Here is a 22,518-nt window from a genome sequence, read left to right on the forward strand (position 1 = left end):
CCTAATAATCCTTTAGGTGAGTGTATATCCATGCTTGTTCAATGAACCATAAACAATTAATGAACATGCACCTGTGGAACAGTCGTTAAGAAACTAACAACTTACAGATGGTAGGCAATTAAGATCACAGTTATAAAAAGTTAGGACACTAAAGAGAACTTTATACAGACTCTGAAAAACACAAAAATAAAGATGCCCAGGGTCTCTGCTCATATGTGTGAACATACATTATGCATGCTGTATGGAGGCATGAGGTCGCAGATGTGGCCAGGCCAATAAATTGCAATGTCCGTACTGTGAGATGCCCAAGCCAGCACTACAGGGAGACAGAAAGGACAGCTGATCGTCCTCACAGTGGCTGACCACGTGTAACAACACCTGCACAGGATAGGTACATCCGAATGTCATACCAGTGGGACAGGTACAGGATGGCAACACCAACTGCCCGAGTTACACCAGAAATGCACAATCCCTCCATCAGTGCTCAGACGGTCCGCAATAGGTTGAGAGAGGCAGGACTGAGGGCTTGTAGGCCAATTGTAAGGCAGGTCCTTACCAGACATCACCGGCAACAACATTGCCTATGGGCACAAACCCAATTTCGCTGGACCAGACAGGACTGGCAAAAAGTGCTCTTCATTGACGAGTCACGGTTTTGTCTCACCAGGGGAGATGGTCGGACTTACGTTTTATCATTGAAGGATTGAGCGTTACAGCGAAGCCTGTACTCTGGAGCAGGATCAATTTGAAGGTGGGGGGTCCTTCATGGTCTGGGGTGGTGTCATGACATGACCGTCCAGCATGACAATGCCACCAGCCATACTGCTCGTTCTGTACATGATTTCCTGCAAGACAGGAATGTCATTGTCTGCCATGGCCAGCGAAGAGACCAGATCTCAATCCCATTGAGCACGATTTGGACCCGTTGCATCGGAGGGTGAGAGCTAGGGCTATTCCCCCTAGAAATGACTGGGAACTTGCAAGTGCCTTGGTGGATGAGTGGGGTAACATCTCACAGCAAGAACTGGCAAATCTGTTGCAATCCATGAGGAGGAGATGCACTGCAGTACTTCATGCAACTGGTGGCCACACCAGATACTGACACCCCCCCTCCCGTTCAGGAACACATTATTCCATTAAGTTTGCTGAAAATTAAAGCAGTTGAAAGTGAGAGGACGTTTCTTTTTTTGATGAGTTAATATTAGTCCATTTCTTTAAAAAAAGCAAAAATTGAGATTACAGTGAACATGTTTGCATGCACTTTTTATTTCAGACTTTTTGCAGAAAGCGGGAGTTCTGAAGCCAATTTTCTTATGGTGTTTAAGGGATTAAGAAAAAGCTGTTTAACATATGGAGCTTTTCCACTGCACGGTACAACTCGACTCAACTCTACTCTGCTCACTTTTTGGGGTTTTCCCACTGTGGATAGTACATGGTACCTGATACTTTTTTTAGTACCACCTCGGTCGAGGTTCCAAGCAAGCCGAGCCAATACTAAATTTGACGTCAAAATCCTGCATATCACTGATTGGACAAGGAGAATCGTCACTACCAGAGTCACTGGATTTCAGACACGCGACATCAACCCGCTAGTTTTAAAATTACAGTGATAAGAGTACCATTTGTTCACGTGACTTTCAAATTGTGAAAAAAGAAATGGCTGTGCCCAAAACCACACAGTGGTCAACAAACAAGGTGCAGACGGTCCATTCGTTCACGAGTGGATGAAAAAGAGCAAAACGAAAAAGTCTCTTGAAGAACTTGCATTAATTCTTCTGTAAAAACTCTGTATTATTTGAGCTGTAAAGTTCAATCATCCTTTTTATGGTAGTTTCAGGGTTTACAGGATTACATCATCATGGCAACAAAGTTGTAAAATTGGATATTTATAACTTTACAGAAAAGGTTAGTAAGCAATTTTATCACACAAAAATCATGTTAACATGCACATCAATTATGATTTGTGGCTGTACATTTTAAATAGTAAGTATTTTAACATTTATGTATTGGCCCCATTCACTTCCATAGTAAGGGCCTCACTAGAACCCATATTTTTCTTTTTTCTTCTTTTTAAGAAAAGGAGAGACAAGTCCAAATTAGAGCCACTAAACATTATGCCACGAATGCTGTAGATTGAGCTTAATTTGTTTTAGACCCGAAATATTCCTTTAAGTGTTGTTTCTATACCATTAGTAGCACCAAACAACTAAAATAACTATTTTAGTCATACACATTAAAACACCCTCTCCATCTACCATTCCTAAAACATGGACATCCTGCGTAGTCAGAATCCTCAAACAAACTTCCATTTCAAAAATCACACAAAGAACAATGAAAATCAATAAATAGCAGAAAATTACTACTGACAATCTATATATAGTATGAACAATATAAACAATTGAAATGTACAAAAATGTTAAAATGAAAAATTTACATGTTGAGTCACTGATTCCTGTCCATACTTTCCACTTCTCATTTCTTCCATCCACTGCTCTACAGTCTTTCCAGCAGCTTTGGCACAAAAGTGGACCCCACGGAACTGGCTATGACCAAACTCTTTAGTCTTTGGTTTGCCACACTTTTTACAGACATACTGTTCGCATGGCCGCTTAATGGGTAACCCTCTTTGGGCAGCTTCTTCCTCTGCCTTCCTCCGTCGCCACGCTGTGGTCCTGGGCACCTTTGGACTAGAAGGTGTGGTGTCAGCAGTTCTTTGCTCTTGGGGTGATAGCAAGAGGGCTGCATAAGAAGGCTTGGGGCTCTCCTGAACTGGAAGAGGATGGCCCTGAACACACGTGTCCAGTCCTGTAGCATCCACCTCCACTTTAATTACAGGTCCATGATGAAGGGGCTCTAGCACAGGAGGAAGGGGTAAGGAGGCCTCCAAGGGAGCCCTCATGTGGTCAATGCATTGGTTTAAAACCATCTGTTCTTGCCCATGTCTTCTGGTGTTGTACCTATTAACATGAAAGATGATCAATGAATCTATGTGAAAAGCAAAATGAAAATACAGCTGCATATTAAGCAATTTACTGGACCCACCACTGGCAGAGTGTCCGCTGGTTTACGTCAAACAGCTGTATCCTCGTCTGGGCCATGATCACAGTGTTGTTCAGGACTATGTCCCTAATCATGCAGTAATCCCGGAGGATGGCAGCCCACCTGTTCACCCCAACACCTGCAATGGTCTGACCGGCAGGGTGAATGCGGCTGAGAGCCAGGCAAATGGCCTCCACAAGGCGGCTGATATTGTGGAAAAAGGTGCAAAATGTATTTTAAATACAGATTAAAGAATGCATGTAAAATAATTTGGGCTGGGTATCGACACAGATTTACTGATTTGATTCTGATTCATAATCTCGATTCAATTTCAATTCAATATCAATTCATATGGGTATATTTTCATTATAATGTCCCTTTTGTTTACATATAAAATAAATTCACTCCCAGTTAAAGGTGCTATATGTAAGATTGTCAACAAGCGTTTGAAATGGGTGCTGCAGTCCAAATTCAAATTATTGGAGAGTTGTCTGCCTTGCCCCAGACTCGGAGCTCATGCAGGTTGCCAGAATGTTGACATGCAAATTAGCCAACTCAGCTAATCCTAATATTTATCCTTGTTTTACTATGCCTCTGATAATGGTGGTTTTTAGATGGCTGATGAGGCTTTTTAGGTCAGGTGGAATCTGTTATCTCTGATCCAGTTTGTTTGCTGGCTTCCATGGCTGCAGCACGCAGAGTTGTTTGCCTGAAAACGTGTTCAAATCTGGCGGTGTCGAAATACTATTGGTGAGTGGGTGGGATCACACAGGCCAAAACATAAACAGAAATTCTGCCTGGAATGGAAACTTCAAAGTAGAATATACTGACTGAAGCATTGTTATCAGAGAATCCAGTTTTTCAACTTGGCATGTTTCCTAATTCTCTAATGTCATATAATGGTCATTTTATAATTAAGTACTGTAAAAATATTACATATAGCACTTTAAATGCTGTTAATTATACAGGGAACCTTATAACTTGGTACATTGAGAAAATATTAATTTTAAAATTCATATTTTATTACTTTTTCATAATTTTGATCACATTGTAGCTTTTTAAAAATGAACCAATTCATGTATTTAATCATGAATTTGATATTACAGTAATATTGCATATATTATATTTTGTTACATGTTTAATTGCAAAATTTACACTATTTAAAAGTATTTACATTAATTTGTTGAACAGCTTATTACATTTCTGTAATAAGCCCCTGTAAATGAGCTTATGTTAACGAGAGAGGACTCTAATGGCTTTACCTCAAACTTTTGTTTATTTTTTGTAGTTTTTGACCAACAACTGACTGTAGAGAACAGAAAAAGTATTAAAAGAGACATAATTAAATGACAAAAGATTTGCATGGATCTCGTCTTTGGACACACATTACACAGAACAACTTTTATACGCAGAACAACCAAATACGCAGTGAAAGGATCTCTCTGCTGAATAGTCCACCACCATACTACACAATTACTGGTGAGTGAAATCTGAACCTTAACTAGCTAGTGGCTAATCACAGACATTTTTAGTCGCACATTTCCTTTCATTGTAGTAGAGGGTTGCGCATAGAGTAAAAGATCGATTTTGGGGTTTAATAATCGATATCGAGATCATTCAAATTTTTATCGCAATGCATCGGAAAATCAATGTTTTCACCCACCCTTAAAAATATCTCATCAAAACTAATCCAAATACAATGTCTATTTCAGTCATAAGGCACACCTTTGCAGACCATCTATGCAAGGAGTCACAAAGTGCAGTCCGTCTTCATGGTGACCCAGATAGGGGATATTGCCCTTGTCGTGCTCTGACAGCTTGTCCCATAGAGTGACAATCTCATCCACCTTTCGCTGCTTGACAAATCCCTGGTTTCTTAAGTCAACCAAACTATTGGCCAAGTTAATAACATGGTCATAACCAGGAATATCATCAGGTCCCAGGCACTTCTCCTGTGTATGAAAAAGATAAATGAGTCTCCTAATTAAAAAGATGCAAGTAAAAGAGACACAGTAAAAAATAAGTTAATAAATACTGTAGCTCAACTGGTAGAGCATGGCGCTAGCAACAGCATGGGTTTGAGTCCCGGGGAACACACAAACGGATTAAAATATATATATACTTTGAATGCACTGCAATTTGCTTTGGATAAAAGCATCATCCAAATGCATAAATGTAAATCAACACAACAAAACATGCATAAATGTAAATCAATACAACAAAATATGCAAGTATGTGACAATTATAAATTCCTTTTGTTGAGAAATAGAGATTAAACAAGTCTCCAAGATCGCAACTGCCGGTGATGTCATCAGAAATGTTGATTATGAATACATCTGCTGAGCTTGGGACACCATTCTTGTTTTTGAATTTAAAGTAGTTCATGATATCAAAAAGCCAAGCGTGTTGGATAAAATATGTGGGTAATTGTTTTTTTATGTTTCTTTGTTTTTTTTGAAAGTGCACAAGACTTACGTCATCATCCTCCTGTGACATGCCCTGTGGAGTAAATTTGTCTGCTGTGGTATGGTCATCCTTTAAGGGCCCAGATGTGGAAGACACGATTGGATCTGGCTGGAATGTAGAAGGACTGGAGTAAGGCATTTGCAGAACCACGGCCTGTTGTTGAACAGGTTGAGGTGGATTGAGGCTGAACTCCAAGAATTCAAAGGGCTCAAGGCCACCAAAGTGCAAATCCTCAAAACTCTCATGTTCCAGATCACCTTCCAGGTCCTCATCACTTCCATTCTCATCCGGAGCATCAGGATCCATAATATCGTCCACCTCCAACACTCTGTTGGTTTGAGAGTACAGATACTCCACCCCTATGAGCTCACCTATACAAACAGTTTATCAAACAATGGGTTTTTGTCTGACTGTGTACAAGAGTGGGCAAGAAAACATCTGCCCATGGTCCTTAAACTAACGTTGAAGTACTGAATTTTAAGTGTAATAGCAGTTATAGAAGAATAAAACTAGAAAAACTGAATACAGCAGAAATTAGACAGCAAGGAAAACATGCATTATGCAATGGATTACCAGTATACTTTCTCGAGCTGGTGTGATCTTCATCCAATTTACAGCCAAGAAACATCTGACTCAGACGGTTTACATAGTGCTGCAGCTGACCATAGTAGATGCCTTGTCCATTGCCACCTTCAGCACGAGCCTCGTTCCATTGCACTAGCCCCTCCAGTAGGTAAACGTGGAAGTGCAAGTCCTTTGCACTTGTCTCTAAAAAAATAAATAAAAAAAAGTTGTTGCAGTTCAAAAACATTAGTGTGCGTGTATGCATGCAGACAAAACACACACAAATCACACATTATTCATAGGTCATCCAAACCTGGAATGAAGTGATTTAGATGCCAGTGGAATGAATCAAGGGACGCAAAGTCACGTGCACAGTTGTACACAGGCAGATTGACCCCTCCTCTAGTGACCTCTCCAACCTTCCTATAAAGCTGCACGTCTGGAGGATCCTGGATACAGGAAAGATGGCATCGCTGGGTTCTCCAGATCTCAATCATCTTTTCCTGGTCCACAAGTCTGATGCCCATCATGTCTGTAGCCCCCATGAAGTCTTTCAACAGCTGCTCAATGAGCTGTTTGGTCACATGAGCCCCACGTGTGTAGTGTCGGCAGTGCCTTGCCAACTCTTTGGCAGTGGGCTTGCTGGGTGCTCTGGTTAAGAAACCTGTGGACTGTCGCAGCTCTGACTGCTTGGATTCTATGAGTCTTTCTAAATCTCCTGCATCCCACTCAAAGATGCAAGAGAAGAGGTGTCCCATGAAGACACTGTACAGCGTGTGGTTTTCTGAAGTGACACCTGCTGCGAATTGGTGAATAAAATGGCACACGTCGAGTCTGACGACCAGTTGGTCCCACTCATGGAACATGGCTGCTGTTTTGCCCTTACCCAGAGTGGCACAGCATTCACGGTCCACATAGAGGACTTTTGGAGGAGCCTCCCCAGCCCGCCGGTAACGCTCCATCAACCCGGAGCACATAGGAAGCAGGCCCTCTCCTTCTGCTTGGGTCAAGACACACATTAGGACCTGACCAACCTCATTCCCCATGCTTATGGTCCACACATCTGAATCTGCAGCATGTTTCTGAGTGACCTTTAATATGAATGAAAAGTAGTAAGGTAGTAGTAAGCTATTAGGCCCTGTATGTTAATACTTCATGCTTTATTATCTATCAATTTCTTCATACTTCAGATCTTCTGCTACAGAGATGTTTAAATCTTTAAAAAGAAATAAACTAACATTTAATTATTGCATCTAGCTTGCTGTTTTTCCCCCCTGAATTTAGTTGCATCTACACACCTTCTTGGTGTATGCCATTTTCAGGATGGAGCCATAGATGGAAGTGACCCTGGCCTTCATTTCTCCGAGCCGTGCAAGTACATCCTTTACATATACTGACAACAGCAATGACGGAGAAGGCACTGGCATCATCTGTGGCAGCCTGGCAGTAAGGGTGCTGGGTTCTTGAAACTTGTTTAGTACAGAGAGGTACTCTGCAGACTGGACCAGCCACTGCTCTTTGTGCCTGACACGCAGGTGCCGGTACAGTGTGGTTGCACTGTTTTCTGGCGTTTGACCTCGCATCAGTCTAACAATCTCCTTGTCGCAAGACAATCTTGATGCAACAGTCACACAACAACATCATCAGGCCAATGAGCATTTTACACAATTATCATGTTTTTAAATTAACTTTCATTACTTTGGAATTCATGCTTTCTTATTGTTAAATTCTTATTCTTTCAAATCTTTTATTCTCATGTTGCTAAATAAACTAATAACACTGCCAACCTGTAGGTCAGGACTGCTGGAAATTTCTCACAATGGATGGGATCCAGCTGATCCATAATATCCTGCGACCAGCCTGCCACTTTCTTCTTACAGGAACAGCACTCCAGGTACTCTGTTACCATGAAGTACCACCCGCTCAGGTCCAAAACCCTCCGAACGGTCTTGTACAGCCCGCAGTCCGTCAAATGGTTGCCAAGGCGACGGCAGTTGGGCTTTGTGCACTGAAGTCTGTATCCCCACATGTGGTAGGGCATCCAAAGGAACAGCCTGCTGTGAAAGAACGGGTCCGGTGAAGGAGGAGGCTGTGAATATAGCATCTGGGGTCCAAGAGGAGACCACCACAGCTGCAGAGGTTCAGTCAGCGTCAACTTCCCAGATGCATCTCTAGTGAAGAGAGCCTTGCTGACCCACAGATGTTGCTCTTTGGGGAGTGTCTCCTTCCAACCTTCTGGCAGTAGAATCTGCAGGAGGAAAGAAAGGAGATAGAGAATGTGTTGCAGGTGTCAGCCAGGGAGGATGCATCAGTTTTTAGGAATGATATGGTTATATAATTATTCGGTTTGATATATGATATGACGTTCACAATTCGATATAATTTTGATTCAATATAAAAACACCTAAATGTCTAAGTAATGTTTTTTTTTATGTTTGTGCAAAATGCAAATTATAATTTCTCTTAAAAATAAAGTTATTTAATACACAATAGAAATGCTCAAAGTTTAAATAAGCATTGCTCATATACCTTTTACAATAAGAAAAGATAAAGAACAAATTATGTCTATTCAGGTTTATCAGGTGCAGAACAAGCAAAAGACTTTACACAATTTTACATAAGACTGAATTTTCTGTTATTTATAAATTGTCATCATTATTAGAAAATTAAAAAAATATATATCATTTCTACATTCTATAATTGATTATATCATGAAATTCTATATAATGATATGAGCTACCAATGAAATCCTGTGAACAGGAGAGATCAACGTGCATCTCACCGTGTTCCTGTTATTAACGAGAGAATTCTCTTTTTTTTTTTTTAGCTAATCTGTGCTATTTGTCTTTAAAAAATGTATCTGACTAAGGATATTAAAGATACATTACTCAATTACAGTAGAGTGTGTGGATTTCATCTTTGATGGACACACATTACATGGTAGAAATTGTCTGTTTTAATCAAGCACTTTTCAACTAAACAAGGCGATTCCAGTACTTAAATTTCTAAAAGCTAAATTCAAGCACATTAAGCATTTCAAAGACCTTGTGTGAACCCAGTAAACTATTGAAAATAGTGCGGTAAGGGATCAAATCAAGCGACAGATTATGATGTTTGACGGTTCATTTACGATCACACGAAGAGAAAACAATGTTGAAAATGTCAAAATATTGACTTTTGCCTCGATATGGTTCATCAGTTTTTTTGGTTCGTGATATATAGAAATTTAATACATAGCTAAATTTATTTAGAAGAAACCAATTACTTATTTTTATTTCTGTGAATTTTTCTGTCAAGCTTTGGCAATATTGTATGTAAAACAATCATGCCATCTTTGACTTCCTATCTAAAGGAATCAAAGTCAGTGTGACTTTGTGGTTGTTATTATTTTCATTTCTTTCACTTATTCCTGTCTTTTATGTTTTGTACACCCTGTAATACGAATAGAACTTTATGTTGTGATACTGTAAATGTTAATTTTCTACTGCAGGCAAACAATAAAAAAAAAAAAAAAAAAATCATGCCAATAAAGTACTTTAAAATTGAAGTGTAAATTGAAAGTTTGTATATATCATTCTGCAAAATTAGGGAAGCAGCTAGCATTTCACTTACTTCCTCAGTTAGACCAGAAAGCTTTTGTGATGGTTGATTTTCCAGTGCAGCCATGTGGGAGGAGTGCTGGGTGTCTGCTACAAGGATGATCGGCTTGCACAAGCTGACATAACAAGGAAAAGATTAGGCCCAGAGAAAAGACATCACACATTTTAATTTTGTGTTGTTGTTGTTGTGTTGCACATGCAACACTACACACTACTTTAAAGTCAAACATCATACAGTTGAAGTCAGAAGTTTACATACACTTAGGTTGAAGACATTAAAAAAATAAATTTTAACCACTCAACAGATTTAATATTAGCAAACATCTCGGTTACATACGTAACCTCGGTTCCTTGAGACAATGGGAACCTCAAGAACTTTTGAGTCTTCTGGTGTGTCTTGTTCCCTTCGTCTCAGGGAACCGAGGTTACATAAGTAACTGAGACGTTCCCTTACTACTTCAGTCCTCTTGACATCGCGTTTACGAATGCATATGGGAACATAATCCCATCACGCTGCACTACACGACATAACTTCCTAGAGAGGAAACATGGCGGCGCAGTGTTATTGGATGACGACCGACATGTGTATGCCGCAGTGAGTGATCCTCATGATGGCCAGGAGGAGAGCACTCATAATGAATATATGAGCTATAGCCATATAATATGAATGACTCCTTATGAACCCGGCTGGGAAGGGAGTTTATTTATAATGAAGTGCTTGTGACTTATGGAATTATAACAGCCTGAATGCAAGCGGTTGTGTAAATGATGCAGAGCCCATAATTAAAAAAGGGGGCATAAGTATATACATATATATACTGTATATGGCCAATGAATAGCAAGTGCTCTGAACAGAGAGGACTTGTGAAGAAAGAGAGGTTACGTCTAGGTTGTAAAACCATGCGTCTTGTAAAACATGTGTCTTGTAAGAACACACCATTCGTCCATGCCCATGGAGGAGGCCATGCCTCTAGTTGAGTGTGCTTTAACACCAATTGGGCAAATCTGACCCTGTGATTCGTTAGCCAGGGTAACTGCATCGACAATCCAGTGAGAAAGTCTTTGGAGGATGCACAAAAGGAATGTCCATCTCCAAGCATAGCATATAAAGAGCTGATCAGACAGTGTGAACTGGCAAGTACGCTCAACGTATGTACAGTGCATCCGGAAAGTATTCACAGAGCTTCACGTTTTCCACATTTTGTTATGTTACAGCCTTATTCCAAAATTGATTAAATTCATTATTTTCCTCAAAATTCTACAAACAATACCCCATAATAACAACATGAAAGAAGTTTGTTTGAGATCTTTGCAAATGTATTACAAATAAAAAACAAATCACATGTAAACAAGTACTCACAGCCTTTGCCATGACACTCAATATTGAGCTCAGGTGCATCCTGTTTCCACTGATCATCCTTGAGACGTTTCTACAACTTGATTGGAGTCTACCTGTGGTAAATTCAGTTGATTGGACATGATTTGGAAAGGCACACACCTCTCTATATAAGGTCCCACAGTCAACAGTGTATGTCAGAGCACAAACCAAGCCATGATGTCCAAGGAATTGTCTATGGACCGCCGAGACAAGATTGTATCGAGGCACAGATCTGGGGAAGGGTACAGAAAAATTTCTGCAGCATTGAAGGTCCTAATGAGCACAGTGGCCTCCATCATCTGTAAATGTAAGTTTGGAACCACCAGGACTTGTCCTAGAGCTGGTTGGCTACCTGGACAAACTGAGCAATCGGGGGAGAATGGCCTTAGTCAGGGAGGTGACCAAGAACAGATGGTCACTCTGACAGAGCTCCAGCATTTATCTGTAGAGAGCGGAGAACCTTCCAGAAGAACAACCATCTCTGCAGCACTCCACCAATCAGGCCTGTATGGTAAAAAGGCACATGACAGCCCGCCTGGAGCCCAAAAATAGGTGTGCCATGCTTGTAGCATCATATACAGAAAGACTTGAGGCTGTAATTGGTGCCAAAGGTGCTTCAACAAAGTATTGAGCAAGGGATGTGAATACTTATGTACATGTGTGGGGTTTTTTTTTTTTTTTTTTTTGTATATATAATTTGCAAAGATTTCAAACAAATTTCTTTCACGTTATCTTTATTGGGTATTGTTTGAAAAAATGAGGAAAATAATGAATTTTATCCATTTTGGAATAAGGCTGTAAAATAACAAAATGTGGGAAAAGTGAAGCGCTGTGAATACTTTCCGGCTGCACTGTGTTCTCTTAAATATCTTCTGTGTTAAGCAGAAGAAGGTCACACACATCTGGGCTGGAATGATGGTGAGTAAATGATTACAGAATTTTTGTTTGAACCAGTATTTTAATGTTACACTGTACAAATTACATTTCTAGAGAATTCTCCACTTCCAACTCTGTGGCAAATATTTTTGGGAGTGACTTTTTCTTTTGCAGCAAAACAATCCCCTGGTGCACAAAACATGGCTCATAAATGCTCTTGAGCATTTATTTTCAAAAGCTGGCTTTTTAATCCTTCTCTTTGTTGCTAAAACACCTTCCACTCTTCTGGGAAGGCTTTGCACTAGATGTCGGAACATGGCATCTGAGCATCAATGAGGTCAGCACCAATGTTGGGTCACCATGTGTTTTGACTCGCAGTCAGCCAGCCAATTCATTCCAAAGGTTTCCAGTGTGATTCAGGTCGAGGCTTTCTACAGGCTGGTCATATTCTTCCACACCAGACTTAATGCCATAAACCATTTTTATAAACCTCGCTTTGTGCCCAGGGGCATTGTGGATAAGATAGGGGCCCTAAACAAACCGTTGCAAAAGCACACAATTCTCTAGATTGTCAGTTTTTTTTCCCTCAGAAAAATGACTGGATTAGCCAAATATATTCATTAGAAGTGATTTCCACATACTTCTGACCATAAGTGTACCTTAGTCATTGGGTTGCTGTAAACATATAGAGCTTTTTAAACCACGTGAAAGATAATGACTATCGTTAGCATAATAAAAACACATACACGATTGAAACACTACAACTTCGTTTGCGAAAAATTGACATATTAGTGTGATATGAACAATTCGACATAGAAATCCATATAGGAGGCACGATTGAAACGAAACTACCAAATCGCAATGATAATTTGTGGACGCACAAATAAAACTTTCGCGTTTACATTGTACAGTTTTTGAAACTCACGTGGAACGACTTATAATAGACAAGTCTTACCTTCAGGACGTCCGAATCAAATCTAGACCGCCCAGAATCATTATCAAATGAGGACTTCGCCGAGAATTATTGCATTCTTTTCTCAAATAATATTGTTTGTCTGTCCCAAAATGGTAATATACCACTAGCGAAATCGAGCTCAAGGTCCTCTCCTCACGACTCAAAGAGACTCGTGTCTCTTTCTGAAAGAGACACGCCCAGAAAGTGTGAGTGACACTGAAACGAATCAGAGCAACCAATCTCACGTAGGTACATTCTTGGAACACCGCCCACATTTAAAGAGGCCTTGGCACCGGCTTGAAACCATTGCAGCGGACTGACCGGTTTTGCCTTGGACTTGTTGTATTGTTACTGTCTTGAACTGCACAGGACCAACACCTTGTAAGAATTTCTAACATAAACTGAAAAAGAGAAATGGACAACAACAAAAAAATAAAAAATAAAGGATAAACAACAACAGTGTGATTAACCCACCCCTGTTTTTAATGTAATCTGGGTTGTATTTTCATATGTCAAACCAAAAAATGTGGAAGAAAAGATATGAAAACATGACTTTGAGTCAGTTAATTTATGTAGGGCACCGACTAGCAGTCTTTTGTTTTTAGTTACAGACCCAGGTTTGGTGGATTCCTAACCTACTTGGTTTGATGGCCAGGCTTTTTTGACACACACACACACACACACACACACACACACACACACACACACACACACACACAGACACAGACACACACAGACAGAACCAATCTGCGGTGGTAAAACTCATAATACTAAACAATCTAATCTAAATCTTACTTCTTGATGTACTTCTTACCTCAATTTTCACATCTATTTTTATTCTGAAAAATAATGTTTGTTTTTTAGTGTACAGCCTACACAATGATCCTTATAGTCAATAATTTGTTTTCCAGCAAGACATGCAATCATGTGCTGACTTACATTTATATTACAGGTAGTTAAAAGTATAGTTACTCGACCATATGTTGTTCCAAGCCCATTTCTCTCTTCTGGAATACAAAAGGAGATGTTAGACTAAATGTTAGTCCCTGTAACCATTTACTTTCATTCATCTTTTTTTCCATACAATGAAAGTGAATAGTAGCTGAGACTAACAGTTTGCATAACATCTCTTAAGTTCCACGGATGAAAGAAAACCATATAGGTTTGCCAAAACATGAAGGTAAGTGATGACAGAGTTTTCATTTTGGGGTCAACTATTCCTTTGAGTGGTGTTGTCCCTTTAATAAGTCAATGTTCTCCAGTTTAAAGTTGACAAACAGAACACATATAGATGAAATCTTGAGAGAGGAGACCTTGCTGCTAAATCAGTTCTGAGTGATAATACAATGTAGAAGAAAGATATATAATACAAGGATATTCATATATTGTTCATAATATAGTTTTTATTTTATGTAAATCGTTAAACAGGCCTGGTTATTATTAAGATGACTAACTAACAAGGCAGAGAAAACACCTGTACAGGTCAGATGGAGATGAGAGATGTGTCATGTGTTTAAAAAGATGATGAAGTAGTCTTAAGAGTTTCTATTCACCCTACAGCTGTTCTGGAAGCAATACATGCCAAGCATTTTTTTCTATTTCTGCCTTTTATTTTCAAAGCAGCTGTAATATGATGGAGCATGACAATATAAGGAGGCACAAATATCGCAACGATGTTGCACACTTGAATTGTAGCGCGTGTCAAGTGCCCAATGATTTGTGGAATGCTAAGCGCGCGAGCGACGCATCGGCAGTAATATTATTATTATTATTATTATTATTACTTGTTCCTTTTGAGAAATGTATGATATTCTGGTGTTTAATCTGTTGTATATGCATTTTTTATGTTTGAATATTTACTTGTTACTGTTCTTGGTACTGCAATCTCAAGATTGTCCAATTTTGAATGCCCATTGGGGCCTCAGTTTGTTCCTGGGAGGCAGCGGATACCCTAACCCCACCTTAATCATAACTATATGGAGCCTGTAAGCCCGAGTACTCTGCAAGGAACAACCAGAGGCACATTCATCCCATCGCGATTTTGAAAACAGCGTTCCTGCCTCACCGCGTGTGTTTTTCAATGTTAACTTTTAATTATTTGCTCGCGTGGGCCCCCTAGTGCCCCTGGGCACAAGCCCATAAACCCACTGGATAATCCAACTGTGGCGGTGGTGAGCACACTACACAATTGGGTGTATCAACTACACTACGTTTTTGTGATCCGATCACAAGTAGACCTGTTTGTCTTTTTTGACCAGTGCTGGGTCTAGACAATGTAATCAAATTACAAAAACAAAATACTAGTAATTAGATCAAATTTACTTTTTTAGAAACTTGTAATCAGATTACAGTTACTTTTTTATAGATTATATTATTTCATATACATTTATTAATACCTATAATTTTTCATTCTAAATCAGCCTACAGTTAACATTTGGTAAGTCTTTGAGTAAGTCTTTGAGCCACTGGCCATAATTACACTGTAGATGGATGGTTAACCACACATAAATGCCAAATCGATTTCATTTGTGCTGTAAAGTTAGTTTTAATTTTGTGAATTGCTTTTGTACTGGGCTTCAATGCATGTTAATGTGCTTTTGCAATTATTGTTTTGATTTATGACGTTGATTTACAAATGTGGTCTAATTTGTTAACACACATGGATGGCATTTGTAATGCCAAAATTGTCAGAGGAGGATTTTTTGTGCCTATCATGAAGGGGAAAATGATGTGGATATATTGAAGCAACATCTCAAAATATCAGCCATGAAGTTAAAGTTTGGCACAAATTGGTCTTCCAAATGGACAATGACCACAAGCATTCCTCCAAAGTTGTGGCAAAATGGCTTAAGGACAACAAAGTCAAGGTATTGGAAGTGCCATCACAAAGCCCTGACCTCAATGCCAAAAATTTGTGGGCAGAACTGAAAAAAGCATGTGCGAGCAAGGAGGCCTACAAACCTGTTACACCAGTTCTGTCTGGAAGAATGGGCCAAAATTCCAGCAACTTATTGTGAGAAACTTGTGGACCCAAAAAGTTTGACTCAAGTTAAACAATTTAAAGGCAATGCTACCAAATACTAACAAATTGTATGTAAACTTCTGACCCACTGGGAATGTGATGAAAGAAATAAAAGCTGAAATAAATCATTCTCTCTACTATTATTCTGACATTTCACATTCTTAAAATAAAGTAGTGATCCTAACTGACCTAAGACAGGGAATGTTTTCTACGATTAAAGTATTTGTACACAGCCCTGGCTCTGTTATTGGAACAAAATCAAAGTGGAACAGACCGATCCACACAACACCACTCCTGCCAATCAGCAACATGGTGTGGTTCTTGCACATGCACAGGATGGGGGGTGGGGGCAGAGCAAGAGGAAAATTAATAAGAAGAGCGGATGTGAGCTTTCTAAACTCCGAGAATAAATGGATGAGAAACAGACCAACAGAAAATGTTACATGGATACAAACATGTGTAACTGTAATCTGTTACAGCTAGATAAAAACTCAACATATTCAGATTACAGTTACATTTGGTAATAATTTGGATTACTAGCAGGATTACAATTTTCAATGTATAAAAAAATAAACAAAATATAATTCTGAATTAAAATGATAAAAATGCTGCTTGCTTTAGAGTGGTACAGAATTGATCAGACGCAGGCTGAAGATCTCTCTCATGACTTATACTGTGCCATATACTGTCACATGCACAAATAACACCTGTCTCACATCAACACTGAGCTCTCCAAACAAGGTCAAACCATTAAAAGGGCTGTTTCATCACAATGGCCACTAGAGAAATATGATATATTTTGTGGAAATTCCAACATTCTTGTCACTTCAGCGGAGAAAAGGGAAACAACATTACAGTTCTGTGCAATTTATACCTTCCAGCTGTGAAGATGCAGTGATTTTCCAAGGACCAATGCATAATTTAAATAAATAATTTAAAGGTAAAACCCATCCGAAAATCATGTTAGCTAGCTGAGGCAGCCAGGGAAGATAATTAGTGAATGAGTTCCACCTGTGTGCCACAGCGGTCTTGCGTTCCAGTGAGGGGCGATGGGAGTAGCCTCTTTGAGGAGAGGAGACAGCAGCAGACGGGAGAGAGACGGATAAGTGATGTGTTTGTGTGTGACTTTTTCTTGAACATGTCTGCTGAAAAGCAGCATGTGCAGTGACTATATCGGTTGAAAAGGGTTATTGTGTGACACTGAAAAGTGTATGTGCAATAAATGCCTATGTGTTGTCTCAAGCCGGTCCCAGCTTCCTCCTTGCCCAATTTATGAACTCGCTACACAAGGATAGCTAAAATGAGTCATATTCCTAATTTCACCGTCAGGCGGTCTTTCGATTGTTTTTGCGGGAGCAGGAATAGAACCAGAGAAACGACCACTCCCCGGTGAATGGCCAGTAGGCCTATTCTGGTACACGGGACGCCTATTGTCGAAACTTTAGTGTGACTTCTCATTTCCATTCTTACACTAAAATTGGTGTTTTTCAGAGATTTACATTCTCTGAAATACGTTCATGTTGTAATGACAACTGTAAAAAAAAAATATTAAAAATGTTAAGTTCTTAGGGGAAAGTGCAATGGATAATTTATCTGATTTTAATGCTTATTATATAAGTATCATTAAGAAGTTCAAAAGTATGGGTGTGGGAGAAATACTAACAAATGTAACATTTGAAAACTCATAGAAAGTAGGAATAAATAAACCAAGACACACTAAAAAGTTTTAAGAATCTATTTTATCTATTCTTTAAACAAGATTTTTTATATTATATTTTTGTATTATTTGTATTTATTTATTTATTTTGTCATTACAACCCTCCTTAAACATAAACATAATCACCCATAAACGTTAGCTGGTGATGTTTGAAATTGGATTGTGAGCAAGCAGAGGACAGACAATGGAGGCATTACTAATAAAGATGATAATGATGATGATAAAGAAGATAGCCTGTGATCTACCCATTGCAGTTGGAAGATAATGAACTCAAGACAGCCACAGCAGTGTCTTTATTTGGGGTCAATTACTGATTAAATGAAGGCGGGCATATTAAAATTTTTCGCGATGGGGCAGAGACCTTAAACTGGTTAACGGGTTAGACATTTAGTGGATTAAGAGACTGGATAACTAAGTGAATATTTGCACTTCAGGGGGCGGTTTCCCGGACAGGGATTAACATTAGTCTTGTTAATGTTAATCCAAACTGGACTAATTTAAAAAGCATTTCTCAGACATGGTTTAAAATAGTCTCACACTTTCCCTAATTTTGATTTTTAAAGTCTGATTTCCAGAAGGAGGATCAGAGCAAGTCTAGGTCTAAGTGAAGGAATAACTTAAACCTGGCTAGAGGCAGGTTTATTTTAAGATTAACTGATGTTGGCCTCCAGGTTGACCTTGACAACAGAGGAAAATTGATTACCTGGACTATTTCAATGATGATGAAAGAGCACCACCAAAGACAGGAGCAACCCACTGAATGATTTTCATGAAATTAACTTTTGTGACCATTTTTGTATGTACAAACAAAATAAAGCTGATATAATTTGTTTGCTTGAACCAAATCTTTCATCTCACTATTTTAGGGGAATGCCTATTCTTCCTTCCCTGCAAGTACTGATCACCTTGAGGTATTTGGCATGTGGAACATTCCATTGTGAAACAGGAAATTAGTGTGTCATAAGTGAACCAACTGTGTGCAAAATAGTTCACAAAGTCTGCAATGATAATGTGAACTGAAAGATAACTACATCAAGTTCCCTGACGCTGCTGCCCAAGCCACCTACAAGGTGGAGTTCTATGAATATGGTAAATTCCCTGGAGTCATTGGCTGTATTGACGGATGTCATGTTCACAAATAGTTAGTCCTTATTTATCTTAGTCTGTGACTCCCTAGTCTAGAAGTAATTAATCTCTAGTTAAGAAATGTATCAAAAAAGCCATTTTTTTTTATTCTGGATTAATTTAAGTAGAAATAGCCTAGTTTTGATTTCATTTAATCCCTGTCTGGGAAACTGCCCCCAATACTCTGGTGTAAACACAGGATTTTATGTCTAACTGCACCCCCATGAGGAGCTGTAGTAGCTCTAGGCGTAACGACGGTATGTGTATGTGTTGTCACACTGGAGATCTGGGGTTGAATCCCACCCCTTGACATACTTCTCTCTTAATATTTTCTCTAATACTACTTATAGTAATAAATAAAAGAGATTCCTCACAGTGATTTGGTCACAGTGAAGGTTGGGGAGTTGAGAGAAGGATTTGATCTGAATAAAATTAACCATGGCTTTACAGGGCTGGACGGGTAATCTGGCATACCAGGCATTTTTCATTCAATTACGTGGGACATTCAGCACAGTCACACATCAGCGAATACCACACATGTCTGAGGGTGACACAAGTTCCATGGCCACATGTTCACACAATGAAGTTTCTCTTAAAGAAATAATGACAACATGGACAAGTCCAAGGTTAAAAATTAGATGTAATAGCTGTTGTATTGTTTCTGTCCCATTTAACTATTGTTCATCTTAAGCAGGTTTCAGTTTCTTTGTGTTTATGTTCAGTTTCAGATGGTTTATTGAGGCTAAAGTTCCAGCCAAAGAGTGAACGGTTCTCTCTTTTTCTTGTAAGTATTATTGCTTGATTCCCTTCAACTAATTGTGTGTGTATTTGTGATGTAACCTCTGGCAGGGGCGGACTTAGAACTTGGCAAAGGTAGGCAAGAAGCTAGGGGCCCCTATGCTTTTTTATTATCATTAATGCTAAATAATGTATGCTGAAATTGTAAATATCACAATTAAAATACTGATATGATTGATATCACTGTTATATTCAGTACCATCCTCCCCCCTCAGATCAGGCTGTAATTAAATATTCCAAGGTTGCCTTACGACTCAGTACACTTGACATTGCATTTGCTAACGCATATGGGGAGTGTCCTACCTCTCTACAATAACGCAAATATTCTAATTTTGGCTATGGTGTTGAGCCCTGCCCTTTTAGCCGCAAAGCTGTATGCTATAAAAGCAGGCGCGCTAACACCATTTGTCAAAATCTTCTTCCTTGAAGACAACGATTCATCTCTCGTCTAGAAGTCCTCTACTGCTTCACAGTTGACTAACATCACTCCAACTCGCCGCTTCGCTGGTGAACAGGCTGCTTCAGGCTCTGGCTCCTCTACACGAGGAGGCACGGTGGGGCCGCAAGGTCTAGCCGGATGAATTTGAGGTGGTCCTCGTGCCAGCACACACCTCGTGAGCATGGCCTTGTCTCGTTCGATGGTTCTGACGCTGGGGATGAAGACGATGTCATGTCTCTCAGTGCATCAGGCGAGTAGTCAGTGGGTGATGCTAATGCCCAGGGAAAGAGTGAGGGGAGAGACAGACAGAGAGAAAGAGTGAGAGAGAGAGAGAGAGAGAGAGAGAGAGAGAGAGAGAGTGAGAGAGAGAGAGAGGAGAGAGATAAAAACTTGCTTGCCGGTCCTCGGACACGCCATCACCTGGTCCTCAGCCACTCTGACGGATAACAGCCGCTCCTCCCCTCGTGGATGGCAGCAAGTTCTCAGCCCCCTGGCAGATGGTAACAGCTCCTCCCCTTCCTGGCAGTGGTTCCTCCGACTCCCGGCGGCTGGCAGCGACTCCTCTGTCTCCTGGCAGATGGCCACGGCTCCTCCCCAGGCAGGAGGCAGTGGCGAGGACATCCCTCCTCCTTCCCGGGTTTCAGCACCAATGTAGCGGGGTTCACAATGGGCAAGGAGGAGGCAGGAACCGGCAGAATTGTCAACATAACTTTAACGACATAAATCAACTTAAACAAACATAAACACACACAGCGGATAAGTGTTACTCTCTCGCTCTCGAACTGGGGCCTCTGGCTCGTCTATATCCCCCTCCTGGCTGATTAGGACAATTGCGTCCTAATGGCCCGGCCACACCCACCTCCTCGTCACACCTGGTAATAGTGTGTTTTAGTTTTCTTTGCTTTACTCAGTGCTGAAAGACAAGTCCGATCCAAATCCGATATTGTGTGTTAGTCAGGTTTGTTACAGTCATGCTCAAAAAATTACATAAAAGAACCATAAAAACACAATTAACGTAGTTCATATGACTCGTGCATTTTATTCAAATCCACTTGAAGATGTGCAATAGCTCTGTGAATCAGAAAAGGCTGTTTAATAAGTAAATATATAAAATAAACACGCAGCTCCAGTTCGTCAGTGAATACACGCGGCTATTTTTAGCCTTTACGCAGTGCGCAATGCTTGTGCGCTACTTACGAACAACATCTCAGATGTATATGCTCAATAGTTCGGTTTACTTATAATATGCATTTGGGATGGTACCAGAGGTACATGTTTTACCAGAATTTGAATAAGAAGCTAATTCAACTATCGTGAACTTGCCTACAAACACACACTTACAGGACTTCCTGTAGATTTCAGAATGTCAAAATAAAAGTATGAGGGTTTAAAGGTTAAAGGTGCATGATTAGTATATATTACTATTATAATATATTATTATTTATTTACAAATCATAAGAATATTTAAGTTGAATGGGTTCCAAAAAATAACTGTATGAATGAAAATTTAGCTGATATCTTACAACTAAATTCAACAAAAAAAGAGATCTGAATCCTTTAAAAATACGTTGAAAAAATTAAGAAAAAAAAACTTTTCTACTGATGACTTATAGTGCAATTACTATTAATTTTGCTGCTACATTATCCAGTATACTAGTTAATAATAAAATGTTTCTTAATGAGCTATACATTTATATTGAAATAATGTGTAGTTAGAGGTTTGTGTTTCTTTGCATATTAAAGAGCACACCCAATTAGTTCCATACAATAATGTAAAGATATTCTAAACTGATTATGCAAAAAAAAAAAACAACAACAACACTGGTATATATCGGACGATACTGAGATTTCCGATATCGGAATCGGAAGAGAAAAAGTGGTATCGTCATCAGAGGCGGAATGGAACATCTACCAGTCCACGTGATCAAAACAGTCTTGTTGCATAGAATCTGAATGGACTGACCAGAACTGGATGGTTCTGAGGGCTGGTGCTTCCTGTTTAAGTTTCTGCCTGTAAGTGGGCAGAAGGAGAATGGAGGAGTGGTCCGATTTGCCAAATGGAGGGTGGGGGAGGTATCTGTAGACATCCCAGAAAGGAGAGTAGCAATGGTCCAAAACCCGTCCCCTTGTGTGTTGCAACTGATGTGTTGGAATTATTTCAGTGCAAACTGACTTGAATTTGGCTTTGTTACAGTCCCCGATCACAATGAACGTGGCCTCAGGGTGCGTGGTTTCCTACTCACTTATACTCCCATACAGTTCCTTGAGTGCCTGGTCTGTGTCGACTTGTGGGGGATGTACACAGCTGTGATAAGATAATGCAGCAGTCCCTTGTCTCTCGTTGGAAAGAGATCTGCACTCTCAGCTTGCATAACTTGTTGTCCAGATACTGAACATTTGCCAGTAGAATGCTGGGTAGCGGGGGTCAATTTGCACAATGTCTTAATCTGACGAGAACGCCGGTTCTCCTTCCCCTTTTCCGGCTGTTTCTGCAGATGGGCAGCCCAGACAAATGGCTCTGCTGTCATGTTTGAAAACCT

General features: G+C 39.7%; 1 protein-coding gene across 1 annotated transcript; it reads right to left on the reverse strand.

Annotated features, from left to right (window-relative positions):
• Positions 1–1,281: 1,281 nt before the first annotated feature.
• si:ch73-112l6.1 (uncharacterized) lies at positions 1,282–13,026 on the reverse strand. Its single transcript, XM_052104524.1, has 10 exons — positions 12,878–13,026; positions 9,682–9,784; positions 7,857–8,317; positions 7,368–7,683; positions 6,383–7,160; positions 6,079–6,273; positions 5,515–5,876; positions 4,765–4,991; positions 3,043–3,243; positions 1,282–2,957 (listed from the first exon to the last, which is right to left on the reverse strand). Exons 2-10 carry the CDS (start codon positions 9,733–9,735, stop codon positions 2,417–2,419), a joined length of 3,135 nt encoding a protein of 1,044 aa, XP_051960484.1. The 5' UTR covers positions 9,736–9,784; positions 12,878–13,026; the 3' UTR covers positions 1,282–2,416.
• Positions 13,027–22,518: the final 9,492 nt, after the last annotated feature.

Source organism: Xyrauchen texanus, chromosome 34 (assembly GCF_025860055.1).
Source record: "Xyrauchen texanus isolate HMW12.3.18 chromosome 34, RBS_HiC_50CHRs, whole genome shotgun sequence".
NCBI lineage: Eukaryota > Metazoa > Chordata > Actinopteri > Cypriniformes > Catostomidae > Xyrauchen > Xyrauchen texanus.

Bases quoted from the DNA above. Each gene is read 5' to 3' on its own strand.
- si:ch73-112l6.1 (XM_052104524.1), bottom strand. From the start codon at position 9,735: ATGGCTGCACTGGAAAATCAACCATCACAAAAGCTTTCTGGTCTAACT. The intron at 6,274-6,382 runs GTTTGGATGACC...TTATTTTTTTAG, and splicing joins TCTAAATCACTTCATTCCAG to AGACAAGTGCAAAGGACTTG. The intron at 3,244-4,764 runs GTGTGCCTTATG...CCACAATATCAG, and splicing joins TGCATAGATGGTCTGCAAAG to CCGCCTTGTGGAGGCCATTT.